Source organism: Telopea speciosissima, chromosome 11, assembly GCF_018873765.1.
Source record: "Telopea speciosissima isolate NSW1024214 ecotype Mountain lineage chromosome 11, Tspe_v1, whole genome shotgun sequence".
In the NCBI taxonomy this organism is placed as follows: domain Eukaryota; kingdom Viridiplantae; phylum Streptophyta; class Magnoliopsida; order Proteales; family Proteaceae; genus Telopea; species Telopea speciosissima.
The window spans coordinates 9356112-9373124 of record NC_057926.1 but is presented as its reverse complement, the minus strand read 5'-3'; the positions used below and the strand labels follow the sequence as shown (position 1 = coordinate 9373124).

The window sequence follows — 17013 nt, the reverse complement described above, 5'->3', positions numbered from 1 at the left end:
CAAGAAACAGGCAGTAAGAACCCCATCACACCAAAATTGTTTAGAAACATGCATATGTAACATAATGGCTCGAGCTACTTCAAGTAAATGTCTATTTTTCCATTGCGCTACTCCATTTTGTTGTGGAGTATAGGAATAGCTAGTCTGGTGAATCATCCCTTGAGTAGCACAAAAAGAAGAAATTTCATTTTGAACATATTCCAAAGTGTTATCAGAACAAAAAACATCAATAAGGGTACTAAATACTAAATTGAGTCTTTATTTTATTATAAAAATTTTGAAATACAGATAAAAACATTGAATAATCCTTCAAGAGGTACAAACAAGTAAGACGAGAGTGATCGTCCACAAAAGTGACAAAGTACCAAAAACCATGTCTATTACTTGCACAACAAGAACCCCAAATATCCAAATGAACTAAAGAAAATAAAGATGGACTACGGGCCACAGGTCGAGAGGAAAAAGAAGCATGGTAATGCTTTCCCAACTCGCAACCCTCACACTCTAACCTATCTAAGGACTTAAACTGAGGAAACAAAAGTTTCAACTTAGACAAAGACAAATGTCTTAACCGACAATGCCATTGGAAAGTCGACACCCCACTACCTAAGGTAACGACAACAGAAGCAGAAAGGGCAGCACAATAGAGGTAGTACAGTCCATCTTTCTTATACCCTCCACCAATCGTCTTCCTCGTGTGAAGATCCTAAAACATACAGTGAGAAGGAAAGAAGGTTGCGGAGCAATTGAGAGCCTTAGTTAACTGGCTAACTGAAAGAAGACTTAATGGAAATTGTGGAACATACAACACTAAGGAAAGACTGATGTTAGGGTTAAGAGGAACTGTACCATGACCAATAATTGGTGTAGAGGTACCATTTGCAAGAATGGCAGGGGTATAATGTAAATTAGAAGAAAATTAATTATTAATTAAATAAAGATGACTTACTAGGCAGATGGACGGAAGCCCCTAAATCAATAATCCAGGGTATAGAAGTGGTGGTAAAGAAAGCAGGGGTGTACCTGTTAAGAATACTTAATAGTTGTACCAGGGGTATATATGTACATAACCCCTCTGTTGTGTATTCTTTTTGTCATTTGTATGAGGCCAAGGGCCTATGTGTTATTACTTATTCTTTTCAATATAAACATGTTAGTCTCTTGTTTTGAGACATAACACACCAAAACCAAAACCGTGGAGCACTCTCTATCTCTTTCTTCTCTTCTCCTTCTTCCACCCTAAAAGCTAACATGGTATCAGAGCTGATTCTGCTGTTTGCAAGTGTTTGAAGGAAGATTGGAGTGTGAAGAAGGTCCTCTTTCACTTAGTTGCTGCTGCTGTTCCAAGGTCAGGTTAGGTTATCTTCTCCAAGCTGTTTCTCTTTGGTTCGGAATCCAAATGGAGTGCTTCTTAGTGCTCTAGTTTCGTTTGAGAGTCCTCTTTGATTCCCTTTACTTCTCTTAAGCTGTTTGCAAGCTTGCATTCAATCCACAAAGATTTCGTGGTTGCTGTTCTTCCTAGAATTTCCGCCAGCTAGAGTCTGGTTTGGCTCTGTGGTCTTCAATAGGTCTTTGTTTGACCATTGTGTATGGTCTATTTGCATCGTTTTTTGGTAAGGAACAATACTCATCCTTACTCCACTGCTGTTTGAACAATTTCTGAAGATCTGTAAGTGTTTTAAGCTGTTTTTGGCCATTTTTCTGCCCTGTTTGTGCCTTCTGTTTTGCGCAATATCTGTTTGCTTGAAGTACTGCTGTTACCCTAGCCTAAGTGATTGATTTCAGCTTCACTATGGGTGAGAAAAATGTTGAAACATCCTTACCCCTTGTGGAAACAGCTCCACCTCACTCCTCTTCCTTCGAGAGCCCCAATATCCAACTTCCTATTGCCAAACTTGAGAGCCAAAACTATTTGGATTGGTCCCGCTCCATGAAATTGATTCTTCGGTGTAAGGGGAAGATGGGCTACATCAATGGTAGTATTAAGGCCCCCCTCCCTACCGAGCAAGGGTACAGGTACTCCAAATGGAACACTGAGAACTCTCTTGTGATGGCCTGGCTTCTTTTCTCCATGAAGCCTGAGATTGGAAGAATATTTATGGGCAAGGAAACTGCCATGGACATTTAGGACAGTGTGGCTCGTATTTTTGATCTAGTTGGGGACTCTACAAAGGTGTACCAACTTCTCCAACAGATTGTTAGCCTGCGCCAGGGGGATAGAAGCATCTCTGAGTACTACAGTCTTGTTGTGGGTCTGTGGGAGGAGTATGATCACTATAGAGACCTTCAGTTATGCCCTGATGATGAGGTCAAAGTGCACCGGTTGTTTGAGAAAGAGAGGGTCTTATTTCTCCTTGGAGACCTTAATTCTGACTTTAAGCCTCTTAGGGTGCAAATCCTTGGCCGCCCAAGTCTTCCCTCACTGGAGGAGGTGTGTGGATATCTACAGAGTGAGGAGACCCGTAGGGGTGCCATGGGGACTGCTCCCACTGTTGTTGAGCACTCTGCTCTTGTTTCTTCCACCCCTCAGGACTCCACTAAGGGAGCTGATAAGGGGGCTGCTAAGGGAGCTGTGAAGGGCCGATTCTTATGTGACCATTGTGGCAAGACTGGGCATACGAAGGACTTTTGCTGGGATCTCCATGGGAAGCCCCTTGCTGGTTCATCTGGACGACCGAGAGGGCAGCAGAAGAAGGGGCCTAAGGCTCATGTTGGAGTCGTTGAATCTGATGAATCCTCTCTTTCCAAAGAAGACATCGCTGCATTTCGCCGGATTGTGGCTCATCTAGATGGTTCCTCTGCTACTCCTCCTTCCACTGCACTGCAGGCCTCCTCCTCCGGTACCACACCTTGGGTCATTGACTCAGGTGCCACGGATCATATGACTGGTAGGTCTCAGCTATATAATTCCTATTCTGTTTGTTCTGGGAAAGATAAGGTAAAAATTGCTGATGGTTCCTTCTCTTCTATTTCTGGTAAGGGTGATATCCAGGTCGCCCCACTTTTACCTTTGAAGTCAGTTTTTCATGTTCCCAACTTTGCCACCAACCTTCTTTCAGTTAGCCAATTGACTAAATCTTTGAACTGCTTTGTCACCTTCTTTCCTACCCATTGTCTTTTTCAGGATTTGGTGACGAGGAGGGTGATTGGCAGTGGTCGTGAAGCTAATGGCTTGTATGTTTTGGAGACTGGTGCTTCCCCTGTTGTGCAAGCTTAGTCTTATGTTTGTGGGCAAGAAGGTGGACGTAGTCAGGAGGATATTTTGCTCTGGCATCGTCGTTTGGGGCACCCTTCCTTTTCTGTTATGAGGAAACTGTTACCACATTTATTTACTTCTTTTCCTGTCACTCATGTTTTTCATTGTGAACCTTGTCTATTTGCCAAAAGTTGTAAAACAGTTTATGCATCTAATGGTAATAGATCTACTTCACCTTTTCATCTTATCCGTACTGATGTTTGGGGGCCTTCCCCTGTTACTTCTTTGCATGGCTTCCGCTACTTTATTTCTTTCCTTGATGATTTTTCTAAGGTTACTTAGGTTTACCTTTTGAAACATAAGAGTGATGTCTATGTTGCATTTAAACAGTTTTATGAGTTAATGTCTACCCAATTTCACACTCGGATCCAAATTGTCCGCTCTGACAAAGGTGGGGAGTATATGTATAGTGGTTTGAAAACCTTTTTTTCTGACCATGGCATTATTCATCAGGTGGCTTGTGTTGATACCCCCCAACAAAATGGGGTGGCTGAAAGGAAAATCGCCATCTCCTTGAAGTGGCTAGATCCCTTTGGTTTACCATGCATGTTCCAAAAACTTTTTGGTCTGATGCCCTACTCACTGCTGTCTTTCTTATTAATCACATGCCCTCTAGTGTCTTGAACTTCAGGATTCCTCTTGATGTCCTCCCCTCAAGGTCTTCTTCTTTTTCTCTCCCTCCAAGGGTGTTTGGGTGTATTTGCTATGTACATATTAGCAAATCTGTCCGCACTAAATTGGATCCTAAAGCTCTCAAGTGCATCTTTCTTGGGTATTCCCCCACCTCCAAGGGGTATAAATGTTATTATCCTCCTACTCGTTGGTGGCTTCTCTCCAAAGATGTTCATTTCATTGAAACCATTCTGTATTTTCGGTCACCTCTTCAGGGGGAGTGTTCCTCTCTAGGTGGTGGTGTTGAGGGTGAAGAGGTTCCCGAGTTTGTGTCATTTCCTTTCTCCTCTCTTGTCCCTATTTCCCCTTTTCAGATTGACAAGGGAAAGAAAAATTATGTGGATACTATTGTTGTTAATGAGGAACCTTCTGTGGATACTGTTGTTGAGGGGGAGCTTCCTAGTGCACAGGAGAACAGAGAACAGGGGGAGCTACTGGTGTATACAAAGGATAGGAGAAATCCTTCTTCATGGCTTCCTATAAAGAAGACCTGCCAAAATCCTTCTTCGTCTCCTCATCCTGAGCCTCCATCCATCGAGACAGGTATACCTTCCTCTACATTCTCAGACTTAGATCTTCCTATTGCCCACCGCAAAGGAACTCGGGCATGCACTAATCCCATTGCCAAGTTTGTTTCCTATGATTCTATCTCCCTTACAGGTATAGCCTTCACTGTGGCTATCTCATCCATCTCTATTCCCAAGAATGCAACAGAGGCTATGGCAGATCCCAAATGGAGAGAAGCAATGAACACAGAAATGTTGGCACTCGAGAAGAATCACACTTGGGATCTGGTTGAACTCCCTAAAGGGAGAATCCCTGTTGGATGCAGATGGGTATTTACAGTCAAGTTCAAGTCTGATGGTACTGTGGAGAGGTATAAGGCAAGACTTGTCGCCAAGGGTTATACACAGGTGTATGGCATTGACTATCAGGAAACCTTTGCTCCGGTGGCCAAGCATAACTCCATTCGTGTACTTCTTCAATGGCTGCAAATCTTGATTGGCCTTTGTACCAACTTGATGTGAAGAATGCATTCTTACATGGTGACCTAGAAGAAGAAGTATATATGCACTCTCCTCTTGGGTTCAAGCATCCTAGTGACAGTGGGAAAGTGTGTCGACTTAGGAAGGCTCTCTATGGACTCAAACAATCTCCTAAGGCTTGGTTCGAGCGGTTCAGACAAGCTATCCTGCAAAATGGATATATTCAAAGTCAAGCTGATCACACATTGTTTATACAAAGGAAGGGCAGCACCATTACGGCTCTCATTGTTTATGTTGATGACATTGTGGTCACAGGAAACAGTGAAGCTGAGATCTCAAAGCTTAAGCTTTATTTGGCTCGACAGTTTGAGATCAAAGATCTCGGTCTATTGAAGTATTTTCTGGGGATTGAGGTTTCACGATCCAAGCAAGGAATCAATGTTTACCAAAGGAAGTTTGTTCTTGATCTACTTACAGAGACAGGCTACTTAGGATGCAAACCAATCTCCTCCCCTATTGAGCAGAACCACAAACTAGGGGAAGATTGTGGTGAACCTCTTGTGGATGCTGAAAAGTATCAGAGGTTAGTAGGTAAGCTAATCTACCTCTCACTCACCCGGCCTGACATCACCTATGTTGTTGGAGTGGTGAGTCAGTTTATGCATGCACCCAAGATGGGACATCTTGATGCAGTTTACAAGATCCTCAGGTATTTGAAGTCATGCCCTGGAAAAGGTCTTCTCTTCTCTAAGAATGGTCACTTGAGAATTGAAGTATATACAGATGCTGATTAGGCCGAGTCTATTTCTGATAGAAGATCCACCTCTGGATACTGTACCTTTGTCGGGGGAAATTTAGTCACCTGGAGAAGTAAGAAGCAACCTGTGGTAGCTAGGTCAAGTGCTGAAGCAGAGTTTAGAGCCATGGCTCATGGTGTGTGTGAAATCTTGTGGTTGAAGAAACTTGTCCAAGAATTAGGATTTGAGACGACTGAACCTATGAGTCTATATTGCGATAACAAGGCAGCCAATAGTATTGCTCACAACCCAGTTCAACATGACAGGGCAAAGCATGTTGAGGTTAACAGACACTTTATCAAGGAGAAGATAGACTCTAAGGCTATTTGTACTCCTTTTGTGAAGACAAATGAACAAGTGGCAGATATCTTCACCAAAGGACTTAGCTCTAATCACTTTAGTTTTATGTTAGACAAGTTGGGTATGTATGACATATACCACCCAGCTTAAGGGGGAGTATTAAGAATAGTGAATAGTTGTATCAGGGGTATATATATACATAACCCCTCTATTGTGTATTCTTTTTGTCATTTGTATGAGGCCAAGGGCCTATGTGTAATTACTTATTCATTTCAATATAAACATGTTAGTCTCTTGTTTTGAGACATAACACACCAAAACCAAAACTGTGGAGCACTCTCTATCTCTTTCTTCTCTTCTCCTTCCACCCTAAAAGCTAACAGTACCAACATGAGCTAAAGTAGCAGCGGAAGTGGAAGCCGCAGTAGATGTAGAGGTAGATGTCTCAAGACTCTGTATTCGGTGGATCAACTGATAAACCTCATCACGAAGGTTGGAGGATGAATCACCTAAAGATGGATCGGGTTTAGTATCACTAGAATTTACCATATCAGAACCATCATCAGATATTGCATGATTGGCTAAATGTTGAGCCCATTCTAGCTTCCCTTGCTTGGACCAGAAAGTCTCAATCATATGATTGGATTTGCCACAATAAGAGCATTATCTAGTAGTGCAATCAGTCTGCTGTCCACCAGAACCACGGCCTCGACCAGCTGTGAATGCAGAATTTTCTTTAGTAGTGGAATCTGACTTGGCAGGAGATGCAATATGTTGAAGTCTAGAATAGGTGTCATTAAGGGCACGTATTGACTCACCAGCAAGCAAGTGACCCTTCACAGCCTTCAAATTAGAATTCAGACCAGCAAGAAACTGGAAACAAAAATCATTCCGTTGAACCTCAAGCTTGTCAATGTCTGTAGTAAGTGGTTGAAACTTGAAACACATTTAGCTTTTCAACCATACCTTTGAAAGTACTGTAGCATTCCTGTAGAGTCTTGTCGGATTGCTGAAATTGGAACTTCTCATACAACTCATACATGCGAGTCATACTTTTCTCCTGAGAATATGTCTCCTTCAAATCATCCCACACCCCCTTTGGAATAGTGTGAGACATGACATTGGCAGCAATATCGGGCTCCATACTATTCCATAACCATATTAGAATAATAGCGTTGTCCTTGACCCACTCATTATAATCTTTAGACTCAGATGCAAGAGGATCAGAAGTAATATAACAGAGCTTATCCTTAGCCATAATATAAACTCGAACAGCCTGAGCCCAAAGCAAGTAATTGGAGCTCCCTTTGAGCTTGATATTTGATCTGGACATTGACATTGTCCGTAGAAGCCTTAGTCTCAGCCATGACAAAAAAAAATAGAGAGTCCAAAAATCAATAACAATCAAGGTTTTGAAAAACCTCAAAAATCGATTTTGCACAGATAGGGTAACCAGGAGCAGATCGAGATCACCAAGTAGGGCTGGAATACATAACCAGCAATAGTGAAAGCTTCACTAATAATAAAAAAAAAAAAATACCAGGAAACATACCAACAGCGAAGTCGATTTGTCAGGGTTTTGGTGAAGCACCAAATCGATGTCAGATGTAGTATAGAACCATTAAGACTGAAGTAGAATCAATAACCAGCAGCAACCACGAGCCAAAAATCCATATCCTTCAGAGAGAAATCACCAAAAAGTAGCAGAACATGAAAAATCGATTTTATCAGGGTTTTCCTGAAAAATCGATATATTAGGGTTTTGCATGAAATCGATGTAGCCTTCAAATCAGCAGCAGTACAGGAATATAATCAGGTACGGGGCACTCCAATAATGAGAAAAGGAGTGTTTACTTCATAGTAGATGCAGCAATGAGTGGTTGCACACCACAAGGTGAGAACCGAAAAGAAAAATCAGAAGAGGATGACGTGAAGAATCTCAGATCTGATTACAGATGCTCTGATGCCATGTTAGAATACCAAGACCCTGTAATAAAATTAGAGAATGAAGAAAAAGAAGAGAAGAGGAGACCAAGCTTTCCCAAGAGGAGGGGACAGCCTGCAGCTAGAATGGAATAGCTAGCCGCAGGTCCTCCACCTTATATTTATAATATTACATCATGAAGTAAAAAGAGGTACAAAGGACTATTCTACCCTTGTACCCACGACACTACAATGAACCAAGAAAAGAGAGCCAAAAATACCCCTAGAACTCAACAGGAGGGAATTTAACAAATTAAATAATAGCATTCCCCGCTTTTTGGTGCACAATTTTCTCAATAATTTTAGTTAATAAACAAGTACTAAGGCATGAGGATCCACATTACAGTCTGACAGGGGTATAAAGAAGAAGTTAATTGTATTACAACATGACCAGCCATGTGTGAATTATATAGTGAGTGTTATCTCCCTAGCTTAAGAAGAAAATAGCCAAGAGAAAAATACCTTAGAACCAAAAGGGAGTACACGTTCAGGGGGCAAAAAGTTCATCCATATCTCCCTTGCTTCATTATCAGCAGCGATTTCAAGTTTTTCATCACCACCAAAATAGGTGGCATAAATCTGATCTCTTGGTAGCTTATACACCTATAGGTCAATAATCACAGAATTAATTAACAAAAGATATCAGACAGCAAGATGAGTATATATGATTCAATTATCACAAGGTGTAAACATAGCTTCGAGCTCAAGTGGCAAAGTTTTGTACAATCAGCCAGGACCTTTAATTTCAATCGAGTATGGGAAAACTTTTCCTAGTCATCAGAACAGTAGGAAGGGCTAACTCTGTCTAACTATACAAGGAATTAAGCTTAGTCCTATCATACTACATCTATAATCCTCCATAGATTTAGAAGTTAAAGCAGAAAAATATGAAAACATTCAATAGCTGACCTCTGTAAGAAGCTCCCATGCCCACTCAATTGCCTCCTTTTTGAAGTAGTCCCCAAACGACCAGTTTCCAAGCATCTCAAAGAAGGTATGGTGGTAAGTATCTTTCCCTACATCATCGAGATCATTGTGCTTCCCTCCTGCTCGAATGCATTTTTGGGTGTTACAGGCACGTTTCAGTTTACCCATGGGAGTGTTGGGATCAACAGTTCCTAAAAAGATTGGCTTGAATTGGTTCATGCCTGCATAAATGGAATAAGTCAACCTCAAATTTTGGCTTAGTAATGATGCAACCAGATAGTAATTATTTCCTTTTTCACCACAGCTGAGTAGATGTTCTCCCCCCCCCCCCCCCCCCAAACCACCCCCACCCTCACCCTTTAGGTTAAAAAATGTATTGATTTCCTTGAAAATCAATGTCATCAAGAAAAATAATCCAAACCAAAAAAAAGGATAACGATTGCAGTACGGAAGGCCATATGGTCAGATGTGTAATCAGAGATTTAGGAGTTTGATAAATTTATGAGCAAAGAATGAAAAAAAAAATTGCACATATTCTAAAAGACTTGGTATTTTATTCTCTTTCCAGGACCACAACTACCTTCCTGACACATTTTTTTTTCCCTTAATTAAGAAATGCTTGATTCCAGAATAGGGCAAAAAATATCTGTTCTGTTACCTTCAGAACTCTACCTAAAATTCTTAGAAGGAAAATAAAAAATTTATTCAATGTAATATTGACTACAAAAATATGGTAAATTGTCTGCACAAATTGCAATTCTTTAATATCAAATGCAAGATCACCTAAAACTACTTCAAAACATCTCTAATTGTTATCAAGGTCATTTTCTCGATGAGAGAAAAATAAATAAACAAATTACTGGGAAGAAAATAAAACCGTGAAGATTATTAAAATGAAAAATAGGAAAGAAAAAGAAAAACAGTTCAGATGGAATTCAATCAATTGTACTCTTAAAGTCAAAACGGTAATCTTGGTACCATCGACTCAGATTTCTCAATTCACCAAACAAAACACATTAACAATTGCACTTAACAACGATCAATATTTTTAAAAGACGGACAAAGAGTGCGTGAGAGAGAGAGAGAAACCGGAGTTAGTGAAGAGAAGAGTAGGGTCGTTGAGGGGAACGACAAGACTGAAATTCCAATTGACATGGTTCTTCCCTTCGAAGAACCGCAAGAATGTTTCCCTAACTCTGCTCGAAGGCCACTCGATCGTTTCATCCTGAGGTTCCAGTGAGGTCATGGTGGCGAAGTAACAACAACGAAGACGGAGAGAAGAAGGTGATTAAAAGATTTCTGTACAGAATCTGTTCCAAAATGGACCGAATAGAAGTGGAAGGAAAAGAGTAGAAGATGAAATGAAGAGGGCACACCACGAACACATAAATAGTTCTGCCTCTGCTACTCACTTCCATCCCATACCATCCCATCCCATCCCATCCCATGTCCCTTCCCAACAAATACGGCATCTTCTTCCCGCCTTTTTCCACATGTAAAGTAAGGCTCAAATGTTCAATTCCTCGCCGATTTTGTGGATTCAGCTTCCAGATGTGAAATATCATATATCCATTTTTCCTTAATTTTATTATTTATAATTGATACTAAATTATTTATAATTGATAATTAATAAACTATTTTTACTAATTATAAGACTAAGAGGTTATTAATTCAGGAGAACATCTGAGGAATTATGGAGTTTAAAACTTAAGGTTGGATCACAATATATGCCACATGAATCAATCATTTGGTCAATCTAACCATTAGATAATGTGGGGAATTCTTAGATGGATCACAAATGAAATTTATGGGTCTATTCTAATTATATGGATTCTTTTTATTTATTTTTTTTACAATAATTATCTTTTGAGAAAAAAGAACGTTGCAGGTGAAAAATGATTGTCCTACCCCTATGAAATTAAAAATTCCACCTTCATTGGATACTCCCACGTAATCTGGCAATGATCTCCCTCCCTGGCAATGATCTCCCTCCCTTAACTTTCTTAAACAAACTTCAAAGCATTACATTATATTTGGCAATCAAATCAATTTGAAGTTCACTCATGACTGACTTGATGATAACATGGACAATACATCTCATAAGTTTATATGCCACTTGATACTTATTTGATAAATTGCGTCTGGGGCATATAAACTTATGAGATGTATTGTCCATGTTATCAAAAAACTATTGATACTTATTTACCAAAAAAAAATATTGATACTTGATAGAAAAATCGAGCTGAACAAAATACTTTTAAATACGTTCATGGTTTTTTTTAACTGTTTTTTTTATTTTATTTACGTTTTATTTTTATTTTTATTTTCACATTGTATTTCTTAGAAAGCATATCTCTTTATTTATTTCTTGTATATTAAACAACTTTTTATAATTAATTGCTAAAAAATTATTTTAATTGTAAGACTCTATTAGTTTTTTTTTTTTTTTGTGAATAGTAAAATCCAAGGAATTAGAAAGATATCAAGGTAGAAATATAAGTAAAATAGGTCAATGTGTCACACACAATTTTATTGGCTTAAATATGATTTGGTAGGGAAATTTGCTCCATATTTCTTTTTTATGAAAGGGAAATTAATAGAATCCCGATTTAATGAGAGCAGCTCACACTCACATAATGTCTGTAGCTTACATCTTACAATGATTCTACTTGATTTTGAGTGGGCAAAGCCGTATATATATAAACTTAACTTTTTTCCAAAAAGTGAGGAACTAGTACTTGGATTCCCATTACTCCCCCACTTCTTGGAAAGCTTCAGGTATACAAAAAAACGAAAGGCTAATTAAGTAGAACAAAAATCCGGAACATAATTGAGAAAAAAAAAATCTATTCTTTGTTGCTCCATTAGAGAGTAGGTGATGCCGCTCAAATAGTACAAAAGGAGGAAGATGAAGAAAATTGCATTCGGAGGTGAAGAAACAAATACAAGAAAGCGAGGGTCAGGACCATTCAACTCCTGGTCTCTTGGGGACTCTTTCAACCTACGTGTGGGACACTATCACCACTAGAGGACTTCTAACACTCTCAATGGAGCTTCAAGCACAACCAATTAAAGATGAAAATATAGTAACAATTTCCTTTTTCAAATACTAGACATATATATTTAAAAGGGAGAGGGTATAAGAGCCGTGAGGAGAAGGGGAAGGGAGAGCCAACGGCTCTTTGGATTTTTTTTAAAAAAAAAGAGACGTTTGTAATGGGGGAAGGGAAGGTGGTGGATGGATGGTGGTGATCGGCATTTAATGCCTTCCACCAATGTCTTCATCATTCCCCCCTTTTTTGAGAAAATTCATCCTCGAGTTGGTAATTGGAGTATTTGGATCGTCGTAGTAGGGGTAGATGTCAGAAATATTGAAGACGGGGCTAATACTCATGTTTTCAGGCAATTCATTACGATAAGCATTTGATCCAATCTTCTTCAGAATATGACATGGACCAATCTTCTTGTGCTTGAGTTTGTTGTAGGTGCCACTCGGAAATCTTTCCTTTCGCAAATATATCATGACAAGGTCACCCTCTTCAAATTCCACATGTCGCCGGTGGGCATCGGCGGATTCTTTATAACGTTAATTAGCTCTTTGGAATTGGACTCAAACTTATTCTTGGATTTCCCAAATGTGACTCGCAAGCTCTTCCGCTTCAATGCTACTCTTGCTTGGATTTGGAATTGGAACACAATCCAAAATGTGGTTTGGACTTCGCCCATACACAATCTCAAATGGGCACTTTTGAGTCGACTGACATTTAGAGCTATTGTAGGCGAACTCTGCATGCGGCAAAATAAGATCCCATTGACGAGCATGATCACCTGCAAGACAATGAAGCAAATCTCTAAGTAATCTATTTACAATCTCGGTTTGACCATCGGTTTGTGGATGGTGGGAACTTAAGAAGTGGAGTTTGGTACCCATAAGCTTCCACAAAGTAAGCCAAAAATGACTCACAAACTGAGTGTCACGTTTCGAAGTAATTGTTCTTAGAACCCTATATAGTCTAACAATTTCTTTGAAAATTAAGCGAGCAACATTTGAGGCATCGGTAGTATTTTTGCAAGGAATAAAATGTCATTTTTGAAAATTGGTCTACCACTACAAAAATATAATAATGCCATCTTTGTGTTCTTGGGAGTCCAATCACAAAGTCCATGCTTATGTCCTCCTAAGGGTAGTCTGGTATAGGTAAAGGTTGGTAAAGACCATGATTTTGAATTTTTCCTTTAGCCTTCTGGCAAACCATGCATTGTTTAACAAACCTTACCACATCATGATTTAATTTGGGCCAACACATATCGGTCTCTTACTAATGCTATGGTTTTGTCCCTTCCAAAATGTCCTACTAAACCACCACCATGTAGTTCAAAGATGACTTGGAGTCTTGGGACCCTTTGGGTAGGAAAGTTTATTTATTTTGAATAGATAATCATCTATAATAGAGAAATCATCATGTTTTTCATTTTGGCATGTTTCCCAAATATTTTCAAAATAATGATCGGTTTTGTAATTTTTTGATAAAATGTCAAACCCAATAATCTCATAAAACAATGTCTTGAGAAGACAAAGCTTAGGACTAAGAGCATCGACCACTTTGTTCATTGAGCTGGATTTGTGGTGGATTATAAAATTAAACTCTTGAAGATAAGAAACCCATTTAGCATGTCTTGAATTGAGTTTCTTTTGGGCATTCAAAAATTTAAGAGCCTCATGCTCGGTATACAAGACAAACTCGTTGTGAATCAAATAATGATGCCAAGATCTCAATGCTTGCACAATAGCATAAAATTCAAGATCATAAGTAGACTAGCGTTTTTTGGTCTCATTAAGTTTTTCACCAAAGTAAGCCACAGGATGACCCTTTTGGCTTAAAACGGCTCCAATGCCTACATGGGAGGCCTCACACTCAACTTCAAATACTTCATTAAAATTAGGCAAGGTAAGGGTTGGGGCCTCGGTCAATTTTTGTTTAATCAATTCAAAACCTCTATTGGCCTCTTGAGTCCAAATAAAAGTTTTGGATTTAATGTTAACCTGCCCTATTTTGACTAGAATCTTGCTTATAAATCAGGAGCCTGAGGTCATAAACACCAGTACTCTGTGGTGTATCAACCCAGTGGTAGAGTTCAATGAGGTGCCCCCACTGATGACATCCTACATACTAGCAAGGAGGCGTATCCCACCACCATGCAACTGCTCCATGCATCACCAGATGTAAAACCCTAGGTAACAACTCCCTTGATATCCTAGGGGCCATGCCTAAATTTGTACTTGTATTGGTTTAGTAAACATGTGGGGGGAAGTGCCCATACGAAGGCCTTGGCCTTTAAGAAGTTTTAAAATAAATACAACAAAGAGGAATTCTCTAGACGATCCAAGCTGGACGTTTTAGAAGTTTCGGAGGATCGTCCAGAGTTGTTGTACTGAGTATTTTTCCACTTCAGTGATATGGGGCCCACTGTCTCGCATCGGGGATCCCCTCACCACATCCCCGATGCTTAGTAGAGATGATCCCCCCAACCATGAAACCAAGTGAGACCCATTTACCCTCTCTTATACATGAAAAGTAGAAAAGAATGTGTTTTTCCTAAACCAACCCCTAGCCAAATAGACCCTAGTAAGCTAAACTTATATAAACCCAGCCCATCCTTAGAATACCACTCCGTTGGTATAGATCTTGTGGGTTCTTGTAGAGATCAATGATAATACAGTTTGTTCAGGCTGATAGCAGGCACGAAGGGTATAAGTCAGGTAAATAGGATGCTGAAGGGTTCAAGTTTCTCCATAGAACCATTCAATAGGCATAATGATTTCTCCTTCTGGTAATAACGGGTAAAAAAATATTCTTATGCAGGAAGGGACAATCAAGACTCTCAGGAAGAAATTAGAAAAATCGAAGAAGATGAAGGACAATGAGTGGCAAGAGTTGAGGGATTTACCAAACAATACGATCCAGTTGTATCTTGTGAATAACACTCTTCGTGAGTTCATCGGGTTGGCGGATCTAGAGAAAGTCTGGGCAAAACTAGAGAGCAAGTACAAGTCCAGGTCGGTGACAAATCGGTTGTTTTTTGAAGAAACAGTTATATAGCCTTCGGTTGTTAGAGGGAGCGAAATTTGAGGTGCACTTCGATGAGTTCAACAGGATATTGACGGAATTGTCGGCTCTTAATGTGAAGATCAAAGAAGAGCACAAGACACTTCTCCTATTGGCATCAGTACCTCCTTCATTTGATCACATTGTGACTACACTATTGTTTGGTAAGGATACTCTGAAATAATTGTTGATTTGTTGATGAATGAGACATGATGAAAAAACAGCAGTGATGGGGTGTCAGAGGAGGGTAGTGCCTTGGTTGTAGGTGGTTGTCAGGGTAGAGGTAGATCAAATGAGAGACTGTAGGAGTTCTGTTATACCCGCACCCGAGATCCTAATATCTTATTGTTATCCTTGTGACGTGTAGATGGTGCTACCACGTATGCCGGTGAGCTGTTCTCCTTGGTGGTCAAACCCAGTCATAAGATCATTGACCACTTCATAGGTTTGCCCGTCGAAGAAAGGTTCCTCAATCGACAGTGGGGAAAATTCGTCGATGGCGACTACATCGACTACCCTCCTAGTACCAGCCCTAAGAGCGAGGAGTACCGGAGGTTACACCCAGTGTCGCCCCATTTGGACACTTTGCTCATAGATGAACTCAACATCGTTGTGGGAAACTCTTCAGAGTCATGGGGGACACGCCGTGACGATCAAAGGGTAAGTTACTAACCTTAAGTTTACTTGTTTGTCCTCCCCTTAATGGCCTTGAAATGTGGGTCGAAGCCTGACAATTTTCTTTGAGTTTTCAGCCTAGACAGTAGGAACGGAACCACGAACGGACTCACAGGACTGAATCTGTCCGATGTTCTGTCCATGCTGTCTCATGCTTTTTGGGTATCTTCCTATGTGGGACCCACATCCCCATGTCCTAGACCTCGTGATTATACCCGGGGCATAGTGGACCCCACTCTTGATCTCCTTATTTTGTGTGTGCTTTGTTGTTGGGCCCACAAGCTTTGCAATCTATTTAAATAGACCTTATGACTTAAGAGACCAAACCAAACAGGCCCTTAGGCCAATTACTTGGTTATTAGGAGCCTTGGCCTTTATTGACTCATTCATTCCTCCCACCAACTAAAAACCGTGGAAGGCTTGGAGAACTTGACGGAGAAGGAACGAGAGAGAGAAGAAGGAGAGGGGCCGGGCCGCCACTTAGAGGAGTTCTCTTGGCTTCTTCTTGCTTAGGTAAGAGCTCTCATTCCCTCTTTCTTATCTCTATTTAATGCCTAATTAATGGCAAGAGTTGGATTGGTTGTGACCTAGGGTTCCATTGGAACCCAAGGTTGTTAATGGAATACCTACCTCAGTTCATGGGTGAGTTAATACTCACCCTTAAACTAACAATACCCTACTTAGACCTCCCCATTTAATTATTGGTCATTAAACGACCCTAATCTAGAAATGAAAACCCTAAAGTGATATCAATCCATGGGATCTCCTAAGACTTTGAATGCCATGTGTTTTTGTGACTCTAGGAAGGTTTAGAACACCCCTCCCTAGCTCTTGGAGCTATATGACCTCAAGAGTTGAAGGTGGATGTGAAAGAACTTCAAAAATTCGGACAGGAACTTGGACGGATCAACAAACGGATCCAGCGTCGCGCTTTCATCCATAGATCCATCCCACTTATTTTGGTGTCTTGCTCGAACGGATCAAGGAACGGACTCAACTTGTGGTTTCGTCCGTAATCCCGTTCCCTCAATGTTTCTTAGGATAACGTGCGGATGCACGAACGGACCCATAGGGAGGTTCCATTCGTGAGTCCATCCCTTGTATTTTGACTCCATGGTCTAGACGGATCCAAGAATGGATTCACTCTGCTACTTCCATCTCTAAGTCTGTCTGTGCTGTCTTTTTCTAAGCTTAAGCCTAACACTTGGGACTCCTCATGGGGCCCACCTACAGCTACTAACACTGTATTTCACCCATTCCTAGGCTACTTAACTAGTACAGGAGAGCGTGTGTCGAGGTAATCCATATCA

At 40.3% G+C, this 17013-nt stretch overlaps 1 protein-coding gene across 2 annotated transcripts in view; it reads right to left on the bottom strand.

Moving 5' to 3' along the window:
• The window catches only part of LOC122646836 (alanine--tRNA ligase-like), a 75429-nt gene extending 65104 nt beyond the window's left edge, over positions 1–10325 (bottom strand). For both annotated transcript variants that reach the window (XM_043840444.1, XM_043840445.1), the window contains exons 1-3: positions 10011–10325; positions 8904–9142; positions 8457–8597 (exon numbers count right to left, since the gene is read on the bottom strand). In XM_043840444.1, coding sequence (XP_043696379.1) covers positions 8457–8597; positions 8904–9142; positions 10011–10167 — 537 coding nt within the window. In that variant the 5' untranslated portion in view covers positions 10168–10325. The remainder of the gene's footprint in view (positions 1–8456; positions 8598–8903; positions 9143–10010) is intronic.
• Positions 10326–17013: the final 6688 nt, after the last annotated feature.